The following is a 23,418-nucleotide window of genomic DNA, read 5'->3' as shown; positions in this document are numbered from 1 at the left end:
ACTTGAATGATCTTACCTATAGCCTAATGCTGGTCAATACACTGGACATTGGCTTGCTGGGTGTTAATAGAATTCCTTTTGTGCAGTCTGTCATTTGTGTAGGCACTTAACTTCTACCAGAGTATTTGTGGTACTGGAGGACGCAGGAAAACAGGGAAACCAAAGAAGAGAGGGCATAATTTTTACAGAAGACAGGATATTTTGAGTGAAGAAGTGTGGTAAGTTGGATATGACTTATTCTGTGGTGATATGGAAGATGAACCAGTTGGATTCTCTGTAGGAGGCAAAACAGGTAAAGCAAATACCCTTTGGGTACCGAGGTGATGTGTTATTTAATCCAGCAGTTTAAGAGTGGCAAGTGGAGGATAGGCGAGACTTAAAACTGGCAGGGATGCACTTCCAAGAGAGGACATCCTAACCACTTGTGGGAGAAGATGATGATAAACTTGTAGACATCTAAGAAGTCCCCTATTCCAGAATTGCTAACACCTTATCTGGCATCTTGTGGGTTCCTTGACCAGAAAGAAAGTTTCTCCCAAGTACTACCCTAAGGCTGTCAACTATTCATTTCCGAGTATTTTTGGAGGCAGTGTTGCATGAGTGATAGAGCACTGTTCAGGTGTTCATGGAATGTCACATTAAAGTAATAATAAGCTGTCAACCCAGTAGACTACAGTCTACTATGAAGTCATGCAAGAAGTTGTGGGCAATGTATATGTGTGGCACCATTGTATATTAGAGGGCTATTCCACAAGTGAACTCATAGATTAGGCACCTCAGAAGTCAGAAGACCTATGGCTATGTGGAGGTCAAGAATAGGCAGGAACAAGAAATAGTTACAGTCTCATTTCATTGAAATCTCACACTTACTCTGGAAGTAGGCCTCATTATTTCTCTTAAGCACCTGTGTGACTCTATAAGGGCTGAGAAGAGCCTGATAAATTGAATTTTAAGTTGATGCGCTCAAGAAGGCATAGGCTGAGACATGGGCTCTGAGGCACAGGCCTTTTTTCTTTTTCCCCTATACCCGTATCTATGATTGGCACATAACTCTTTAGATCTGGGAAGTTCCGAAATTGAAGTAAAGTTGGTCAGGTTGTGGGCCTCCAACTAGGAAGACTTACAATCATGAAGTAGCTTGGGTAGCAGGTGGCAGTACCAACCATTCAACAGATTACTCCTTGGGCATTATGGTAGGGATGGTTTCCTGGATGGCTGTTTCACCCCTAAGTGAGTGTGTAGTTGCAGTGTTGGCCTGCATTAGTGTAACCTTGAGTTACAGTGGGGAAGCAGCCATGCCTCTTGACTAAAACTTGGTCTATAAAGCTGCTGTCTGAGAATCTATAATTGCCTCCTAGAGGCAGTCCCCCGCTATCCATAGTTCTACCAGATGGAGAACAACTGTTCTTGCTGGTAAGGTCTGGGACGCTGTAAACCTTGATGGGTCCTTGCCCTCATCTTTTGCCAGAATGAGTAGTATCAGTGGATCTGAAAAGGTATGGACCTACTGGCAGTCGTGTGTCTATTTTTGCTGAGAAAGTTACCTAGTTCAGAGAGCCTGGGGGGAGCTAGGGCACAGGTCGAGGTAACCAAGAGTACAAGTTAGGGGGTTCAGTTCTAGAACAAAGCCTTGGAGCCCCTTGCAAAACTAAGACAGTATGAAATATGTAATTTCAGCACAACACAGCTGGCCCTGCCCCTTCTTGTAGGAGCTTTGGATAGGACTGGTTAACTTCTATCAATAGGAACACACTAAATTTGGAGGTTAACATTGCTGGAAGGGCCAGAATAGTAACGACCAAGTTAATTAAGGTTAATTAGTGGGGATTTTCGCCTTTCAAGAAGAGGGTCTTATTCTTTTTTGAGATAGAGGATAGGAGAAGCCCAGCCTAAGCTGCTTTCTTCTATCATCAAGAACTACTTTGAGCTGAGAAGAAGGGACTAACCAGTGTTGGCCTGCATTAGTGTAACCTTAGAGGTGAAACTGACTTATTTTTTAGGTAGTCCTGGGTTACCCAGTTATAGATCCTCTGAATTAAGGGGAACCATCTAACGGAATAGTTGACCATATGTAAAATACCTTGCTTAAGATTATATCACATTAATCAGTTTCTACTTAAATTTCCATGATGAGTAAAGGGGATTGGGAAGAGGTACACACCAAGAGGATCTTCCTATGGCCTTGACAACTACAAACAATATCCTCTCTACGGTGCCTCTTCTCATGAATAGCTACTAGCTTCAGCCTTACTTGGAGCTTCACCAAAGTAAGGTGAGACTATATTATAGAAGTTCCATCCTTGGCTATGAACTATTTCATTCCCATTTGGTTTATGACACAGTTTACTCACCATAGATTTTCAAGTCCACACAGCTCCTCACTTAAGAACAGTATGATATGAGATGTCAGAATGTTTCAGGAAACCAAATGTATGATCTGCAAGAAGAAAATAACTCCAAGGAGAGATGAGCTCTGCCTTCAATTCATTAAGGATTTTTGGATGAAACATCTGCAGAGGGCCTGGAAGGCTCACTGGGTAAGCTGGAGGGACAGCTCTAGGAATAACTGTGGGAATGGATGTTGCTAATTTTCTTAGTGTATGGTAGGGGTAAAATGGTACCAGCCTCCCTATGCTACCACTCTTAAGGCCATGCCTTGTACATATACCCCCTCATTGGTTGACAGTCACTGGTTTGTGGGATTGAACAGGAAGATGAACCTTCAAAAACTAGTTTATGGTTGACTGTTACAGATTGGAATCATTGTTCTATTCTCTTAATTCAATACATTCAATAAAAATATGACTCATTACACATTTTTTCCTGATTAAAATACTTTTAAAAGGGTAATAACCTTTACTCTGGAACACATTAAATATGGTAGTTTCAGTAATCTGACTTCCTTTGAACTAATCTAGAAATGTCTACTGGTTAAAAGCCTGTAAATATTAAATATTAAATAATTAAATAATAAATATTGTGTAAATATTACACAATTTAGTTAATCACTAAAATATTACAACTAGAATGTATTTCTTCTTAGCCAGATGAAATGTTTAAAAAACTCAGTCCAACAGAAGACAGGAAGGTGAAAAAAAGGGCAAAGAAAAATGAAAAATATGGTAAAAGAAAACCCATAATAAGATGGCAGAAATGCATATAAATATATCAGTAATTATAATAAAACAAAATATCATAGGATGGACTTTCTGTCAGAAGACAGCAATATTCAAGCTTAAAGTTAGCTATATGTAGTTAAAAGGTATATACTTAAACATAACAAAATAAGACATGAAGAAACACTAGGCATATGTTAACCAAAAGAAAGCTGGTATCATAATATTAATAGTAGACAATCTGTTTTGAGGGGAAAACCATTACTAAAGATGAAGTGAGACTTAATATAAAAGGAATAATGTACCAATAAGTTATAACAATTAAACTTGTATAATCTAACAACAGCCTCAAAATATAAAAAGTTAAAACTGAAAATGACAAGAAGTGTTCAAATTTGGAAAGAAATGAGACTGCCATTTGTGAGTTCAGAGAAACCAGGCAATGAGAAAGTAAAAATTAATAACTTACACTAGACATTAGCATTTCAGTCTTTAATGCTCACTACCCAAGTGTATCATCACTGTTAAGGGTAGAAAAAAATGAAAAATTTATAGCAGGTAAGGTTTTGTGACTCTAAAACCTTATCTTTTCTATGCATGCTTCTGCGAAAATAATAACTTGCTTTTTGAATAGAAATGTCAGCAAATATACTTGTTCAATGAGTCCTCTCTAGATTATTAAAAGGGGAGGATCCCATGGCCATAATTCTGCCAAATTTTCTAATTGAAGAAATCTTCTAATTGAAGATAAATGAAGGTGAAGGAAGAGGACCAACCAGTTCTGTGTTCCTTATTTGTGTTCTCTCATTTACTTTTTCCATCAACCCTATGAAGTATTATTCTAACTCTGTTTAACTGATAGGAAATTGAGACACAGAGACATTAAGTAACTTGGCTAAGGTTATACAGCTTATAAAACAGGAGAGCCTAGACTCAAACTTGTTATAGTGCCAGAGCCTCAGCACCATCCTTAACATCAACACCACGACAATCCCTGAGTGTATACTGAAGGAGCTGTACTGTGGGGAAGAGGAAGCAGTAAAATCAGATCCAAAGATCTGAAGATGAAAAGTCTAAATAAGAACACTTAATTAAAATACATTCAGTGTTTCAAGAAGAGGAATTGGTTCTTGATAGCTAGATTATGAAACATAAGAGTGCCAAAAATGAAACTTAGAAAAAATGCTTACCTTATCATGAAATATATTTCTTTTTTTGCTTTCAATAGTTTCCTTTGTATTTGAAGCCTGCTTATGTGTTCTAGTGTAAATTGTTAAAAATTTAAATAACTCTATAGTCTCTATTTTTCTTTTTCCTTAAGATTATTGTGTTTCTTATTTTCAGAAGTGTTCCAAATTTTTGAATCCAACAGTTCCCTAAGTGAAAGTATGTTGTCATAAATTCATAAATCTAAGTATTTAAAAATAACATTTTACTAATCAATACTTTATATATTTATCTCTAAACATGAAAACATATCAATATTTAAGAGTTTTATTTGAATTAATTATTAAAGTAACAAAGCCAGAGAATTTTATTAGAGGTCACAAACACTGAAATTTTTTCATTTCGTACATACAGTTTTAATACAAATGAACTAATTAAAAGACTCATCTATTTATTGACAATTTAAGTTCTATGAATTTACTGAACATTTCTTACTATATTCTTATGACATCTTTCCTAACAAGCTTGCAGAAACCAGATTAAATGCCCTTGACTCTAGTTATTACCAAAGCAAATACCACCCTGTTAGCTAAAATGCCACATACTGGATAATTCCTGGTAAATTATATCTGATATATGTCATATATGATGGTCAAGACATGTTTTAACTTCCACAGATTAGAGACTTTATTATGAATTGCATAAAGAATACTCTGTCATATTTTACTTTTTAAATGAAATGTAGCTAAAGTTGGACATGGGCTACACCTTGAAGAAGTTCAGGATGAAACCTATGTGTATATAGGTCTCTTAGCTATCATCTGAATTGTATTTTTAAAAATGTATCAAAAGGTGTTAAAGTCCTTGCTAACTTGGAAGCTAAGAACATCTACACCTTTATTTTACGTTTTAAATAATTTCTTCAGAACTCTGTTTAAATTCAAGCTATATAATCCCATAGTCAGCAAGGCATGATGGGTACTTTTCCAGTATTTTTTGCATGGTAGATTATGACTTGCTTATAGAATCAGACTGATGTATTATAAAAAATACCCTACATATAGCATTTTTAAGATTACCTTTAAAAATCACTTGCTGAAGGAATTTATATAGGCATTCCTAAAGCAAAGAACCTTCAATCCTGGTAAACTGAAATTATTGCATTAACTTTTTATATTTAAATTTCTATAAAAATTATTTTATGGAAACTCACTACATTTTTAAAAAGCAAAACTTTTTAGTCCTGAGTTCAGTTTCGTTTTACAGCTCATTACTGGAATGTAATTAAATAAATCAAGTTACAATGTGTAAGAAGCCCATTTTGGTGTTATAGAAGAAGATCATTAAGTACTAAAATAAAATGAATTATTGAAAATATATATAGTTAAGTGCATGAAAGCTGATGGTTGGATTTTCACACCATTTTAAGATTTAGAAGGAGTATTTTTTGCTGAGTATAAAGGAAATATTTTTAACATTCATTATGACATTGACTCAGTTAAAAAAAAACTATTAGTTAATAATCAATCCTCAAAGAATAAAGTTTTTTCTTATTAAAATGTTGTCCACATAAAAATCAGCTTCTAGAAGGTAGTTAATTCCTAACAAATTTTAAATAAAACATTTTTGGATGTAAATAATGTCATAAAATTGGTTTTCTAGCCTAAGGAGAGTATATAGCACTTCTTCCTTTTTCCATAGTTCATGGAGACCATCTAGAAGTGAAGCTATGAGTTATGGGGCACAAAAACCAGTATAAATATATAACTGTGTAGCTAAGTGTAAAAATTAGGAAATCAACCTAATCTCAGACAGAAAAACAAAGGAAAAATAATGAAAACTTACTGCTTAACATCTAATGTAGTGTGAAGGGGGCTAGCCAAGTTCAACTAAGTTATCAAAACCCATCATTGGTAAGTTTGTAGAGGTAGGTGTTTTAAATATTCAATATGTGAAGGCAGGTAAGTCTGAGCTTGAGTTTTAAACAAGTCTTTCTTTAAAGACAGACACACAGCTAGGGCACAGGCATAAAAATGTATTTGGTAAACATAGGATTGTTGCTGAGTTTATTTTCATTTTTCCTTTGTCACAGACATTAGGATATTAAATGTGTTATTTTATTGAGAGCCATTCTCACAAACAATTGGATATTGCCTGAATAAAATAACCCTAAGGTTGACTTTACTAGTCAGTATTTGGGTATGTATAGGGTAGGAAAAATTTACATCTATTAGTATCTTTTAAAAAATAGTTTGCATAATAGATCAGATACTAATAAGGATTTTAGGAAGTTTGCTCTATGTGTTGCTAAAAATATGTAAGTGGATATTGTGTAGCTTTCTTTGCTTTGGTACCAAAGTTAGACATGTTAAAAACAAAAATCCTAAATATGATTAGCAAGAAACACATTGAAAGTATTAAAAATAACCTCAAATTGTTAGTGTATACTTTAAAATTATTATCCTTTAGATGTTTTCTCCAAAATACCAAAGGAAAAAAAAAAGATATGCTTTCTTAGGTAATACTATTTCCTTTATGTACTGTCATTGGTTGTTTCAGAACTATATGAGGCTAAGCATGAGGGTTTAGTTTCCTTATCTTTGTTCATTTTTATATCAGGGCATAATAAAAAGGACCTTGATAATTAAAACCTAAAACGTTGATCTCTTATTAAAGCTGTTTTTGCTATCATGGATATGTTATATTAGCTATAAAATAAGAGGAAAACATCACAATGTAAGCAGAACAGGTTTTTTTGGGTACATTAACTTTCATACTACCTCCATTTTTTCTGTATTTTATATCTGGAGAGAAAAATGAAGTAATATAATCTTTACAGAATTGAATGAATGCACTGTGGAAATACATCAAAACATTTTGGTAAAGAGCACAACTGCCTACAATATATTAGCTAAGAAAAATACCAATGTAAATCTTTTTTTGAAGCAAAATGCAATTATTCTTGGACTCTAGAAATTTATAAAAGTTTTAGAACAAAAATGCCTTGTTATATACTGAATAAGCCTGAATTATAAATATGGGATTAAAATGTATACTGAAAACACCAGACAGGTGGAGTATTATATTGTTTCATGATCTTTTTTTTTTTTTTTTTTTTTGCGGTACGCGGGCCTCACTGTTGTGGCTTCTCCCGTTGCGGAGCGCAGGCTCAGCAGCCATGGCCCACGGGCCCAGCTGCTCCGCGGCATGTGGGATCCTCCCGGACCGGGGCACGAACCCGTGTCCCCTCCATCGGCAGGCGGACTCCCAACCACTGCGCCACCAGGGAAGCCCCTGTTTTATGATCTTTTTGACTAGGGCTCTAATTATAGAACACTGGACCATAACATACAGCATGCTACTTTCAAAATTAATGTAGCAAAATAAAATACTCTCAATAGGTGGACTGGCCTTTGGTTGTACCAGAATATTCTTTATATTATTTATTCTATAACTGTGATATTACATTTTATTCCTCAACATAAATATTTTAGCCCAGAAACATTTTGGTGATATACTCCAAAAATATATACATCAATGGATAGTTCATTATTCTTTATGAGACAGGGTTAAAAAAAATTAACTCAAGTTATAACTGGGTTATCTAATATTGTAAGAAAGTTTTAAAGTATAATTAAAAAAAATAATTCTTATTCTTTCCTAACAGAAGTGCAAACCAGCTCTAGTTCTTTGAGTGGACATGAAATTAAAATAGTGAAAAAAATAAGGCTCCTAGCATTGTGCAATCAAATTTAAATAAATGCTATAATTTCCATGTAGTCAATTTAAATATTGCTTACTTATATAACAATTTTTATTCTTTATTATTAGCCCAACCTTCTATAAAAGGAATATAATGTTTTAGCAGAAGAAAGTTGGGATATATATTAAACAGGTAGCATTTAAAGAAAAGTTGGCATGACCATTTTTTAATTTAAAAAGTTCTACTTAATGTGGCACTTCTTAAAATTATAAACTTTTCCAATTCTGTAAGAGCAGACAATCAAGCTTTGTATTTTGTTTTTTTCAAGTTTTGTATTTAAAAGATGAAAAATAATGTTGTGGTTAAGTTTTATTTAGTCACAGTTAATGTTTTTAAAGTCTAAAGACCTCACAAACTAAGACCTGAATGAAAGATAAAAAGGAATATTGACAGTGTCACTGTGTTAAAGGAAGAAATATATATTGAATCGGACATAATATATGCAGTGAATGCTTATACTTGCTAAGATGCTATAAGAACCCTTATACTTCTAGTATGAATAACAAGAGGGCCAGAAATAAATATGGAGATATCTTTAAGTATATTTAAGAATTGTATCAACTTTGGCCATAGTAATTAATATAAAATAAATGGTCATTATATGACAGATTTCCAGATATTATATATACAAATTATATATATATATTAATATCTGGCAAAATTTCTAATGTAAACCTAGAATATGAAATGTTTTATCAAAAACAATATAAGTAAAATATACACAAACCTAGATATACTGAAAACAAAATACTGTGGAAGCTAGAATCTTCTATATATATTATCTCCCTAATTATCAAAATAGTGTTGTTTTGAATTTACCTTATTACAACAAATGGTTTGTTGCTATGTATATTCTGTATATGCCATGCTGTGTCTAAAAACTATAAAACATCTGGAATAAAACTGTAAAATCCAAACACCAAAGATGTTTTTAACTGGTTGTATATGACATTATCATGTTGATAAGATAGCCAGATGATGACCAAATTTTTCAAACTTTATCAAGATACTTGTTTTATAGATATAACCTTTGTTCTGTTTGTTACAGATTATAAGTCTGTGTTACTTAAGTGTGTGTGAATTAATAAAGGAAACCATGATTTTATCCTGTAACTCCAGTGTTCTGGCTACTAAGATTTGTTTACTTCCCTTAAAAAAGCAAAAACATTTAACCTTAAGTACATTCAAAACCTCATACTTGTTACCAGACCACACATGGGGCTAGTTGTTTTCTATCATTGGATAAAATAGTTATCCAAGACTCTACTTAACAGAATCAGTAGAGGAAGGTGGAGTAAGAATTGAATCCTCTGCTCTGAAATCTTTTCTAGGATGAAAGTGTGGGCTTCGAGAATATCGAGGTTTCAAACCTACAGATGAAGGTTGAGAAAAGCTTCTTCTCACAGAATGTAACCTTGGTTCCTATTAAGAGATTTAAAGAAAATAATGGTTTTAATGCACTTTAAATGGCTCTTATTTTATTATTACCTAAGGGGAAGATTTAAAAAATAATATTAACTGGTCCTGCATTCTGAGGAGAGAAGGTGTACTTTAGGAAATTCCCACTAGGAAGAGTAGGTTACCTTATAACCTACTGCTAGACAGGGAGGCATCTTAGGGCTATAAAAAAGACTCACTACAAAGGATCTGAGAATAGCCACATCAAATGGTATTTCTAAATTATTAGGTTATACTTCCTTCTTTGTGCCAGCCCTGAACTTTGGTAAAGATTTGTTAAAAAAAAAAAAGATTTAGGTACTTAAGTGATATACAAAATTAGAAGGCAGATCCTATGGTTGAGAAAGTGACTAACTAGAGAAAATCAGGTAATTATTAATAAACTTTTGTGTTAATAGAGTGACATCCTACTGTTAAGTAAAACTTCCATGTATAGAATAAGTCCCAACACATGATTTTTATTTCATTCACTGCTGAACATAAGGATTGCTGGAGATACTGCTTTTCTCAATGCACTTGAGAATAGGAAAATGTTAGCTAAGGCATCTCTAATGACTAAATGCCTACTTCAGAGCATCAGTGTTTAGACAAATCCTTTTGTCTAAAAAAAATCTCATCATTTGCTCTGCCTGCTTTAGATGATTTGAGTTTAAATATTGTGATTCAAGAAGAATGTATCAAGGAGCCAAGTTTATCTCATAAAGCTGAATAAAACACTGGAGGTAGCATGTAGGCTAAATCAATTGCCCAGCTTGAATGTGACAACAGATATGGTACAAGTGTTCTAGTAGTTCTTCTAAAAACTAGCAATTTATATTTAGTTCAGGGAAATGAACTAAAGCTTCTAAGATAAGCCCCATTTCTCTAAAGAGGCATGGTTGATTACCTATTGTACTTTCCAGGATTTGGGCATATATGCCATTCTTTTGACTTAAGACTGAGCATGTCTACTAACAATTTAGTAGAAACAATTTACCAATGCTAGAATAGTTAACAGGAGTAAGTCATAAAAACAATGGGTAATATTTTAATGGCATATCAGACCCTAGATGCTTCTAGGGTTTAAAATGTTTTAAATTGTGCAGTTACACAAAGAGTTTACTGTATCACTTAAGGATACTTTGTGAAGGTACAAAATAGTCTCCTAACCAGAAAAGAAACATTTATAAAGTATTGTAAAATAAGTTAAAAGATAGTTACCAAAGTAAGTGTTGTGAGAAAATTCATTTCAGTGACATTAAGCTATATTTAACTGTGGGCACTGTTAGAATTTTTGAGCTAAGGAGACTTCAGTAGGCAATTATGATAGTGACCCATTTGTCTTGGAATCACACATTTTATCAGTATAAAAAGTAGCATGAGTTTGGTACTTGTCATTAGGATGTAAAAAAAGATAACTAAACAAGAATAACCCTTACCCCAAATAGCAAACACTACATGGAGGGTCTGTACAAAGACTGATAAATGCCTATATTGCAGTTACTAGCAAGAAGAATGCAAAGGAAGAAGAAAAGCAACCAAAGGTTCATTTGTTTTTGTTGGTGGACTTTATGTTCTCAAAAACATGTGGAAATGTGCCACGTTCCCAAAATATAGAGTAGATGGCACTACCTATAGGTGGGTATCTTTTGCTCTCAGAGGGATTAAAGTTTTTCTGGTATACTTAGAAGGCTTTTCTCACCTTGTGTTCCTTATGTTTCTCAGAGTGCTGAATTGCACAACACTTTTAAAGAAAAATTTTGACCAACAATCTAAAAAATTAAATTCTAGGGTAATTCTATTACTCCTGTTTTGGTTGGGAAACTGTTCACACTTAGGTTACTTGATAAAAGCATGATTAAACAGTTTCAGGTTTATTACAATTTATTTATTTTAGAGTTGAAATATTTTTTGATCCTGACTCCAAGATGATTAAGGGATTAGAATAGACATCTTATTTGTGTCTTAAGATTTAATTTTAATGATTCAACGATAGATGGTCTATAACTCTTGAATAAGACAAAAATTATTTCTGAAAAATATTGTGTTCTCTAAGGATCTTCTCAGGTCCCCACCCAACCACTTCCCACTTGCCTCCTTACAGGTGACAATTAGTAATCAGAAGTTCGAGGTTCTATCACTTAATAGTAATGTCATCTTTGGCAATTTTCTTAACCTTTCTAAGCCTCACTTCTCTTGTAAAAAGTTGCCTGATTATGTCACAAAAATATTGAGTGGATAAAATGAGATTATGTGAAGTGCTCGTAAATTTTAAGGTGCTATATAAATATGAGGTGTTATTCTTAGAAAAATATAGTAAGCAAAAACGTGGTATTCTAAGCATGATTTTATAGCAGATTATCATCAACATCAACAAAGTTAAGGCAGTTTTTATAAGGAATGTTATCATGGACTTTAAACAATCTTCAGTGACTAAACCGAAGCTTTTCTTTAGAACTACCTAGAAATTATATAGCAAATTTAGTTACACAGGTTAAGTTACCAATATTTTACGACTAACATTGTAAGGCTATTCCACAGTTGTAGACCCTGTAGTCCTTAGGTTATATGATTCTATGATTTCATGTTTATAACACAGGGAAACAGGCTTATTATACCTAAACATAATTCAGTTTATTTATATAGCTGTATCAATGGCTAAGCCAGAAACCATAAAGCTTCAAGGGTTAAAGTAATAGAAGAGTTCACACCTATTCCTTATGGCTTAATGTCTTTCAGACTATATTTTTTGATCCTAGTTTAATATTACCTTAATTTTTTTAATGTATTAATAGGGTTACCTACATTCTGATTTCCTGGGGACAGTCTAGGTTTATGCCTTTTGTAATATTAGAATTTAAGTTTTGAAAAATAGCCTTTGAATAGAATGATTTAATGGATTTATTAATGTGATAAACTTCTTTGTTGGTCAATAAGTACATATTTAAAAAATTATGTAATTTAAATTATTTTTGGTGTCCCCTTTCAAGTGTCCTGATTTGAATGATAAACATATCATTTAGTAAGAACTTGGAGCAGAGATGAGCAAAGTCAAGAACTTTCTGACTACTACAAGGAGCAGAAGTGAAAATGGAACTTGATATGATTGATAAAACATCAGAGGATCTTGTCTATAGGTAAATGGCTTTCATTTGTATAAGATAATCAAATCAAGTCTGTCTGCTGCTCATCAATGAAGGTGGGAGTGAGATTCAAGAGGAAATAAGTGCTAGAGACAAGGACTCATAATTCTGAATCCATATAATCATATTTCAGAGAAGGTTAAGCTGATATTCAAATTGGAACTTGACAAGTTGCTGAGAATGTAATTATCTCTGAGAAAAGATGAAGTTACATTCTTACACCTGACTCTATTCAGACAGACTCTAATGACAAGCTTGTCTTATTAGAACAAACTGTATTTATTAACAATAGAGACAAGAGTCTTGAAACTGCATGACCAGAGATTAAATCATGTCAGTGAATACTATATTGTTGGCTACCTTTACCTAGAGTGTATAAAGATGTTTGGTTTGAAGGATGTTTAATAAAGAAAATAGACCAACTGGATGATTTACATGAAGAGATGATCTTTAGAGTGAATTTTGGATATTTTCCCCAATAATTCATCATTTAGAAGAAGATAAGGGAAGCTGAATTCTCTGTAATGGGTATACAAAATTTAAGCAAAGGTGATGATGATTTAGAAAGTAATTTTCAAGAAGCAAGTGAATGGATTAAAAAGTTTTTAACTTCAAAAGTACAAATCTGGGGCTTCCCTGGTGGCGCAGTGGTTGCGAGTCCGCCTGCCGATGCAGGGGACGCGGGTTCGTGCCCCGGTCCGGGAGGATCCCACATGCCGCAGAGCGGCTGGGCCCGTGAGCCATGGCCGCTCAGCCTGCGCGTCCGGAGCCTGTGCTCCACAATGGGAGAGGCCACAACAGTGAGAGGCCCGCATACCGCAAAAAAAACACAAACAAACAAACAAAAAAACCCAAATCTGTTAAACTACAAAGCAAAATGTCTGTATTTCATTATCTAGGGTTATACTTATGAGATCCATTGAGGAAACAGGACAGCCCATTTGAAATCTAGTAAGATACAGATTTACAAAAAGATGAATATTAACTAACATCCTGTTTTTTTCTTTTTTAAATTTTCTTATTTTTTATACAGAAGGTTCTTATTAGTCATCCATTTTATACACATCAGTGTATACATGTCAATCCCAATCTCCCATTCATCACACCACCACCCCTGCCCGCCGCTGCTTCCCCCCTTGGTGTCCATACGTTTTTTCTCTACTTCTGTGTCTCAATTTCTGCTCTGCAAACTGGTTCATCTGTACCATTTTCTAGGTTCCACACATATGCGTTAATATACAATATTTCTTTCGTTTTGTTTTATTTTGCGGTACGTGGGCCTCTCACTGTTGTGACCTCTCCCGTTGTAGAGCACAGGCTCCGGACGCACAGGCTCAGCGGCCATGGCTGACGGGCCTAGCTGCTCCGCGGCATGTGGGATCTTCCCAGACTGGGGCACGAACCCGTGTCCCCTGCATCAGCAGGCGGACTCTCAACCACTGTGCCACCAGGGAAGCCATGATATTTATATTTCTGTTTCTGACTTAACTTCACTCTGTGTGACAGTCTCTAGATGCATCCACGTCTCTACAAATGACCCAATTTTGTTCCTTTTTATGGCTGAGTAATATTCCATTGTATATATGGTCCACATATTCTTTATCCATTTGTCTGTCAGTGGGCATTTAGGTTGCTTCCATGACCTGGCTATTGTAAATAGTGCTGCAATGAACATTGGGGTGCACGTGTCTTTTTGAATTATGGTTTTCTCTGGGTATATGCCCAGTAGTGGGATTGCTGGGTCATATGGTAATTCTAATTTTAGTTTTTTAAGGAACCTCCGTACTGTTCTCCATAGTGGCTGTATCAATTTTCTTTCCCACCAACACTGCAAGAGGGTTCCCTTCTCTCCACATCCTCTCCAGCATTTGTTGTTTGTAGATTTTCTGATGGTGCCCATTCTAACTGGTATGAGGTGATACCTCATTGTAGTTTTGATTTGCATTTATCTAATAATTAGTGATGTTGAGCAGCTTTTCATGTGCTTCTTGGCCATCTGTATGTCTTCTTTGGAGAAATGTCTATTTAGGTCTTCTGCTCAGTTTTGGATTGGGTTGTTTGTTTTTTGTAATATTGAGATGCATGAGCTGTTTATATATTTTGGAGATTAATCCTTTGTCCACAGATTCATTTGCAAATATTTTCTCCCATTCTGAGGGTTGCTTTTCATCTTGTTTATGGTTTCCTTTGCTGTGCAAAAGCTTTGAAGTTTCATTAGGTCCCATTTGTTTATTTTTGTTTTTATTTCCATTACTCTAGGAGGTGGATCAAAAAAGATCTTGCTGTGATTTATGTCAAAGAGTGTTCTTCCTATGTTTTCCTCTAAGAGTTTTATAGTGCCTGACCTTACATTTAGGTCTCGAATCCATTTTGAGTTTATTTTTCTGTATGGTGTTAGGGAGTGTTTTAATTTCATTCTTTTGCATGTAGCTGTCCAGTTTTCCCAGCACCGCTTATTGAAGAGACTGTCTTTTCTCTATTGTATATCCTTGCCTCCTTTGTCATAGATTAGTTGACCATAGTTGCGTGGGTTTATCTCTGGGCTTTCTATCCTGTTCCATGGATCTATATTTCTGTTTTCGTGCCAGTAGCATATTGGCTTGATTACTGTAGCTTTGTAGTATAGTCTGAAGTTAGGGTGTCTGATTCCTCCAGCTCCGTTTTTTTCCCTCAAGATTGCTTTGGCTATTCGGGGTCTTTTGTGTCTCCATACAAATTTTAAGATTTTGTGTTCCAGTTCTGTAAAAAATGCCATTGGTAATTTAAAAGGGATTGCACTGAATCTGTAGAATGCTTTGGGTAGTAGAGTCATTTTCACAATATTGATTCTTCCAATCCAGGAACATGGTATATCTCTCCATCTGTTGGTATCATCTTTAATTTCTTTCATCAGTGTCTTATAGTTTTCTGCATACAGCTCTTTTGTCTCCCTAGGTAGGTTTATTCCTAGGTATTTTATTCTTTTTGTTGAAGTGGTAAATGGGAGTGTTTCCTTATTTTCTAGTTCAGATTTTTCATCATTAGTGTATTTCTGTGCATTAATTTTGTATCCTGCAACTTTACCAAATTCACTGATTAGCTCTTGTGGATTTCTGGTGGCACTTTTAGGATTCTCTATGTATAATATCATGTCATCTGCAAACAGTGACAGTTTTACTTCTTCTTTTCCAATTTGTATTCCTTTTATTTCTTTTTCTTCTCTGCCGTGGCTAGGACTTCCAAAACTATGTTGAATAGTAGTGGTGAGAGTGGACTTCCTTGTCTTGTCCCTGATCTTAGAGGAAATGCTTTCAGTTTTTCACCATTGAGAATGATGTTTCCTGTGGGTTTGTCATATATGGCCTTTATTATGTTGAAGTAGCTTCCCTCTTTGCCCAGTTTCTGGAGAGTTTTTATTATAAATGGGTGTTGAATTTTGTCAAAAGCTTTTTCTGCATGTATTGAGATGATCATATTTTTTTTTTTTTTTTTTTTTTTTTTTGCGGTACGCGGGCCTCTCACTGTTGTGGCCTCTCCCATTGCGGAGCAACAGGCTCCGGATGCGTAGGCTCAGTGGCCATGGCTCACAGGCCCAGCCGCTCCACGGCATGTGGGATCCTCCCGGACTGGGGCACGAATCCGTGTCCCCTGCATTGGCAGGTGGACTCTCAACCACTGCGCCACCTGGGAAGCCCTTTGCCTCCATTCTTTTTCCAAGGTCCTGGATCATCTTCACTATCATTCTGAATTCTTTTTCTGGAAGATTGCCTATCTCCATTTCGTTTAGTTGTTTTTCTGGTGTTTTATCTTTTTCCTCCATCTGGTACATAGCCCTCTGCCTTTTCATCTTGTCTGTCTTTCTGTGATTGTGGTTTTTGTTCCACAGGCTGCAGGATTGTAGTTCTTCTTGCTTCTGCTGTCTGCCCTCTGGTCAACTATCATCATTTCTAATTTCATCTGATCTTTAGGAATTAGACACAAACATAACTGTGGTTGATCATCATCTTTCAAAGTTTCCTTTTATAATGTTTATAATACATAAAGCAAAAGAAAGAAAAGGATAAAACATTCCACGTTCAAGCAAAAGCTATCCTGGTTCTCTCTTTTTTTTTCATACTTCCAAAGTGCTCACTCTGTTATTATTAGGAAGCATTGTGAACAATATGGAGCTTTAAGAGTACCAATGGGGGGGTGCTTCCCTGGAGGCACAGTGGTTAAGAATCCGCCTGCCAATGCAGGGGACACGGGTTCGAGCCCTGATCCAGGAAGATCCCACATGCCGCAGAGCAACTAAGCCCATGTGCCACAACTACTGAAGCCTGTGTGCCTAGAGATCATGCTCCGGAACAAGGGAAGCCACCGCAATGAGAAGCCCGCGCACCAGAACGAAGAGTAGCCCCTGCTCGCTGCAACTAGAGAAAGCCCGCGTGCAGCAATGAAGACCCAATACAGCTAAAAAAAAAAAAAAAGAAAAAAGGAGTACCAATGGGAGCTTCCCTGGTGGTGCAGCGGTTAAGAATCCTCCTGTCAATGCAGGGGACACGGGTTCGAGCCCTGGTTCAGGAAGATCCCACATGCCGCGGAGCAACTATGCCCGTGTGCCACAACTACTGAACCTGTGCTCTAGAGCTTGTGAGCCACAACTACTGAGCCCGTGTGCCACAACTACTGAAGCTTGTGTGTCTAGAGCCCATGCTCCGAAACAGGAGATGCCACTGCAATGAGAAGCTCGTGCACCACAATGAAGAGTAGCCCTCCCTCGCTGCAACTAGAGAAAGCCCGAGCACAGACATGAAGACCCAATGCAGCCAAAAAAAAGAAAAAAAGAGTACCAAAGGGTTCAGAAATGGAAGAAGGAAGGAAGCTGTGAAAACCAAGAATGACATTCTCTTAAGTATGAATTAGCTACTTGTAAGCTGGATTCCTTAAGCCAAAACATCATTCCCATATTGCTTGAATTTTTTCATGTTACATTATACTGTTGGAAATTCTACTAAATTGGATTGAGTGTTTGCATTAACTAACATTCTCTTTATTCTTAGGGAAGTCAAGGAGGAGAAAGATCCTTTTTTCTCCCTTTCTTTTATTCCGCAAATCTAGAATTCAGGTTAGTATTATTAGATTACGTACTTAGCCCAATATTGACATCTTTTCTGGGACTATCTTGTGAATTTAAATATCATCAGTAATATGGTTGGAATTTGGCAAAACTCTTCCAAAATTAAGTATGCTTGATTGCTTTCTTTTCTTTCATTTTAGAGCCATATTTGAAAATGAAAGCAGAGGTGACAGTGTACATATAATGACTACATAGAAAATATACTTAAGCTCTATCATTTTCAGTCAATGAAAATTAATTGGGGGCTTCCCTGGTGGCGCAGTGGTTAATAATCCACCTGCCAATGCAGGGGACATGGGTTCGAGCCCTGGTCCGGGAAGATCACACATGCTGCGGAGCAACTAAGCCTGTGCACCACAACTACTGAGCCTGTGCTCTAGAGCCTGTGAGCCACAACTACTGAAGCCCACGTGCCTAGAGCCTGTGCTTCGCAACAAGAGGAGCCACCACAATGAGAAGCCTGCTCACCGCAATGAAGAGTTAGCCCCCGTTCGCGGCAACTAGAGAAAGCCTACATGTAGCAATGAAGACCCAACGCAGCCATAAAAAGACAGGAGAGCATGCATTAAAAAAAAATGTTTGTCTGAAAGAAAAAAAAGAAAATTAATTGAATTGGGTGGATAAGAAAAGACTCAGGGTCCCTAAAAATTTGGAGAAATTCTATCCAAAATAGAAAATAGAGGTCCTCAGAATGCTAAGAGCCAGAAGGGGGAAAGCCAGATGGAGGGGGAGGTCTTTCTCATGGCTAGCACACTCAGTTTCTTTTTTTTTTTTTAATTGATTCAAACATCAAGGATATGGTACTTGGCAAACAAGTTGGAAAAGAGATATTCAGGTGAATAGACAGTGAATTGTTTCCAGGTTGAAAGAGTACAACTGGTAGGCTTAGGGAATTCAAGGGACAGGAAGAATATATAGTTGACTATTGAACGACATACAGGTTTGAACTGTGAGGCTCCATTGGTAGGTGGATTTTTTTCAATAAATAACTACAGTACTAATCCACCATAGGTTGAATTTACAGATAAGGAACAAGGGAGGAACCATGGATACAGAATGGTGGATATGGAGGGCCATAATTATGCATTATACTCAGGGGGTGTGTGTGTGTGTGTGTGTCGGTGTCCCTAATCCCCGTGTTGTTTAAGGGTTAATTGTAGTTTGATTTTTCACTTGTAATTTTCCAAAGGGAAAACTGCAAAACACTGAAACCTATTAAAGACAAAGGCCTAGAGAGAATGCAACAAAACCTGTTGATGGTAAGTAATGGGAGGAAAATAAGTGCTAAGAACTTTGAGACATTTCCTTTGAAGCCTTTGTACTTGAGTCACTTTAAATAACAAAATAACACAAAAGAACTACCATTTCCTGAAAAGTGTTATTTTCCCCAGGAAAGAAAAACTCCCAGAGATGTATTTTACCCTCTCTATTCCACAAAAAAAGAAATGAAGAAAAAAGTTACAGTCTAATAAAAAAACCTCTTTTTAGAAATTCTCTCTTTAAGCTTAAGAGCATACTGGAATTTTGTAGGTACATACATCCCAAAGGAGTGTGAGGATCTAGGGTCCCCTCAGTTTCCTCTGATGAGGAACAAAAACCAACAAATAAGAGGGCTGAATTGAGGAAAAGACTCTTAGCAGGGGAGGAAGAGAAGGACTTTAGTCCCTGTGTATAGAGAGGTGGCTTCTTACACCCCTTCTTTCCAAAGGGGAGAAAGTGCACAACGATATTTATGACTTATATCACCTTTAGAGAAGTACTGAATGACCATTACTCATGGGTACACACCTTGACAGAAATGCAAAACTGAGGTTAACATACTAGCTTCACTAAGAAAATTATGCACCAAAATACGAGTAAATAATCAAGTATTGGCTTCTTTTGACTAATAAATACATACCAAATGAGGAAAACTGACAAATCAGTAAATGGAAAATTTTAAAATTACATGTTTTAAAAATAAGTCAGATGTCAATATGGTATCACTCACTAGCCTAAGTAAAATGTCTTAATGACTATTCATACTGTTACTATGTATCTTTACTTTGATAGATTCAGGCTTGTCATTATATTAGTTGATACTATTTTAGGCACCATGCCTAAAAAAGAATGATAAAATGGGAAATCCTTAATCTGTTATTTCACTAGTTTGAAATCTACACCTTCTATTTTGTATCTGTGGATCCTCACAGGTCAGAAAGCAGGTAACATCAAGATAACCATGAATCTTGTATATAGAAAACTGAAGAAGGATTATGTCACATGGAAAGGAGAAATAATGACAATGTTAAATAAATGATCTTGAATGGTACTTGATTTCTGAGAGGAACCAGGAGGATGCAGAAAATATTAGCAAATTTATGCAATACATAAAAGCAGAGAGACAGAAACACACATAGCAGGTCCAACAACAGCAATAACTGTAGCTGTTAATCAGAGAGTAGTACTCAACATGCAAGTACAGAAGCTGATAGCATAGTTTTAGGAATTTATATACAGGAATGAAAATATGGAATAGGGTTGAAAGAAACAGTACCAAAGATGAATATTATATCCATCCTTTGTGTATAATTTGGCTCTTTCCCCCTGAAGTCTATAGGGATTTCATAGTACATTTTAGTCGAAGTATAGGTTCAGGGTCCAGCAATTTACTATTATAACAATAGGGCATGTTGAAGCATGATATCAACGTTGAATTGGATGCCCTCCTAAATTTTTTTCTAGTCCTTTGATTCTATATTTTAATACTATTGAAGCACTACTTCTGGAAAAAATACAAAGAATTTTTGTGTGACCCCGATTCATTATTTTATAGTTAAATATAGCATAAATCCAGGAAACACACTCCTAACATATGGGAGTTATCATGTATAAACGTGTTTGAAAATAATGTCCTGCCATTATTGGCAGAAATTTATAAAGCAATGTTATAAACTAAATCATACATCTTTTTCTAAGCTATCCTGATAACTCAGCTGAGAGGAAGTTAAAGTCTTAATTTTCCAAGATGCTTTATCTTTTGACATGCTACCATCTTTCTATCTCTGATTGTATTAGTGGTTTTAGGAAAATAGGTTGCAAATTTATTACCTTGTGCTTCTGGTACAGGGACTAATAATGTATTACCCATTTCATTCTAAAACAGAGTGAACTGCAGCTGTCTTAAGATTGGCTTTTCAAAATGGGTACTAAGTAAGTAAAAACTTCGTTTCAAATTTACCTATAGGAGATATACTACAGGGAATTCTGCCAGGGAATTAGGACTCGGAGCTTTCACTGTTGTGGCCCAGGTTCGATCCCTGGTAGGGGAAGTAAGATCCCACAAGCCTCACGGCGCTGGCAAAAAAACCCCCCAAAAGACAAAAAAACAAAAAACCTACAGAAAGGAAAAAAATAAAATGAGCTTTATGTAGTATATGTCGGGAGAATTTTCATCCTCCTAATCTGTTTTTAGAAAAACATGTTTGGGCTATCAAGCTAGGCCATGAAGAAGGTTGATGATATCCTCCATATATTTAGGTTTCAATAAATTCTACAGTTTTGATTAGCTTCTCAAAATAAAGCTAAATTCTAAGAAAGTCTATATGTATGAATTATATATGCACGTATATATATAAAATATGTACGTGTGTATGCATATTATGTATATATATTAGATGTGTGCATACATATAATCTATATAGCTCTGTAGAAAAACATGCCTGGGTATGCATAATTATCAAAATTCCTTATCCAGTAATACATCATTAATTTTTATTAACAGTCCAGGATTTGTTTAGCATCATGTTTAACATTTTGAAAATCAAGACATTAATTTTTTTTGTTCTCAAGGATAGTACTATTAAAAGAAGATCTCTAACACTGGTAGTTAATAATTTTTCTTACAGAACAAAAAACTTGAAATTTCATTGTGGGACTTTAGTCTTTTTACATTTCTAAAAACTGAGAGTAATTAATGTACATGGAATCCTCATATGCTAGTATATATTTCATATTCTCCTGCTGTTCTCATGAAACCATTTGACTGGCAAGCACATTCACTACGGTTTCAAAAGAAACTCCCTGTTTGACTCACGAGGAAAAACTTTGGGGTCCAAGTCTTATTATTTCTGTTGCTGAGCATGGAATATATTTGGGGATGGAAAAAGAAAGGAAGGAGATTTATTAGGGTAATGCCAATATTTATGGCTTTTCCCCTTCTTGCCTAAAATTAGGAGGTCAGTGAAAGAACTGCAAATGGATTGAAGAAGGCTTTTTTCATACTACAAATAAATTTTAGTGATAAAAACACTTACGATTTGTTCCGTAACTTTTGAACAACGGCTTCTCCTCCCCACCTATTTTCCAATTGTATAATAAGAATTGGCTTTAGAATCAGAATTTAAAGTTTTTCTTTGGTGTAAGAAATAATTTTGCTTTTTATGGAAATAATTAATTGTCCTTTTAAGAACTGATAACATATATAACTGAATATATTGGTAAAACATAAGGAAAGGTCAAAAGATTAAAACATTAAAAGAACACCAAAATATAGTAAAATATTAGTCAATGTTATGAGATCATGTCAGAGGTGAGCCTTCTTTTATCAAAACACCTCTGCTAGGTGATCCATATTATATAAAATTTGGTACCAAATGGCTTATGTTATAGGAAGGCTGGAGCATTATCTCAAATATTAGAGGAAAAATTTACTATAGTCAAATTAATCACATGAAAAGGCAAGAATACTGATCATGTTGATGGTATTTCCAATGTTTGGAAATGTTATTTAAAAAGGAGTATAAGTACTATTCAAATTCTGAAAACCATGGTAAAAGCAAAATTAAATAAGGAGTAGCAGTAACAAATAAATAAAAAAATAGACAAAAAAATGACAGAATTACAAAGTAGTAGAACTGATTCATTAAGATTAAATATGTGATAAAAGGCATGAAAGTACTAAAAATTCTATTAGAATTAGAAATGACTCTTATCCTAAATATTAAAATAAATATCAAAGAATATGAAACATAACTTCTAAAAGATTGAGAGGAAAAGAAATAACACAAAGCAGAGAAAATGAAAGATAACTCACTATTCCCAATGTGGTTATTATTTATGGAATGGATAAAACATGTTGTAGAAAATGTCACTACAGTTAGATCAACACATTAAAAAACCAACATGCCACATCCACCTAAATAATTTTGTAGAACAGCTGAAAAAGCAAATTTCATCAAATTTAGACAGCTTATAGTGGAATAAATAAGTATGGCGAGGTATTAACTAACCCTAAGTTTCACAACGGGCAGCATCTAGCCGGTTCGTTGAAGCTGGGTCTCGGCCACACAAGGATCATAGGACAAGAAATCAGTTGAGCTAGACTAGAGCTGCCCAGTTGTCTTAATAATGAATGCTCCACACTGTCTGTTAAGTAAAGAGAAAGAAAATATAGATCAGAAAACCTGAATGGGAAAAAAAAGAATAAGTTAGAATAGATGAGTGTAGGACATCCACGAACATTTACTAAATACTTGCAGAACATGTGGTACTAATAGTATTAGAGTGTTAAGAAGTGAGAGGGTAGAGATTAGGAGGGGTCCAGCACTCAGGAAAGGCTTGCTCTCTCTCTGAGAGCTTACAATCTATTTTACACACTTTAGTCTAGTGTTACAGCATAAATGTTCCATATATAAAAATGAGAAATAGGTCAAC

General features: G+C 35.2%; 1 protein-coding gene and 1 long non-coding RNA gene across 2 annotated transcripts in view; one reads left to right on the top strand and one right to left on the bottom strand.

The window, feature by feature from the left end:
• Positions 1-12,490: 12,490 nt before the first annotated feature.
• Positions 12,491-17,935, top strand: LOC137225805 (uncharacterized). Its single transcript, XR_010944032.1, has 3 exons — positions 12,491-12,620; positions 17,648-17,712; positions 17,865-17,935. It is a non-coding gene; the product is annotated as an uncharacterized lncRNA (long non-coding RNA).
• Positions 17,936-22,817: 4,882 nt separating this feature from the next.
• The window catches only part of BOLL (boule homolog, RNA binding protein), a 54,924-nt gene continuing 54,323 nt past the window's right edge, over positions 22,818-23,418 (bottom strand). The window contains exon 11 of the mRNA XM_067739867.1: positions 22,818-23,130. Within this exon, the coding sequence (XP_067595968.1) occupies positions 23,107-23,130 (24 nt within the window). The 3' untranslated portion in view covers positions 22,818-23,106. The remainder of the gene's footprint in view (positions 23,131-23,418) is intronic.

This window comes from Pseudorca crassidens, chromosome 6 (genome assembly GCF_039906515.1).
Source record: "Pseudorca crassidens isolate mPseCra1 chromosome 6, mPseCra1.hap1, whole genome shotgun sequence".
NCBI lineage: Eukaryota > Metazoa > Chordata > Mammalia > Artiodactyla > Delphinidae > Pseudorca > Pseudorca crassidens.
The sequence above is the reverse complement of the archived record's forward strand: the minus strand, read 5'-3'. Positions and strand labels throughout refer to the sequence as shown.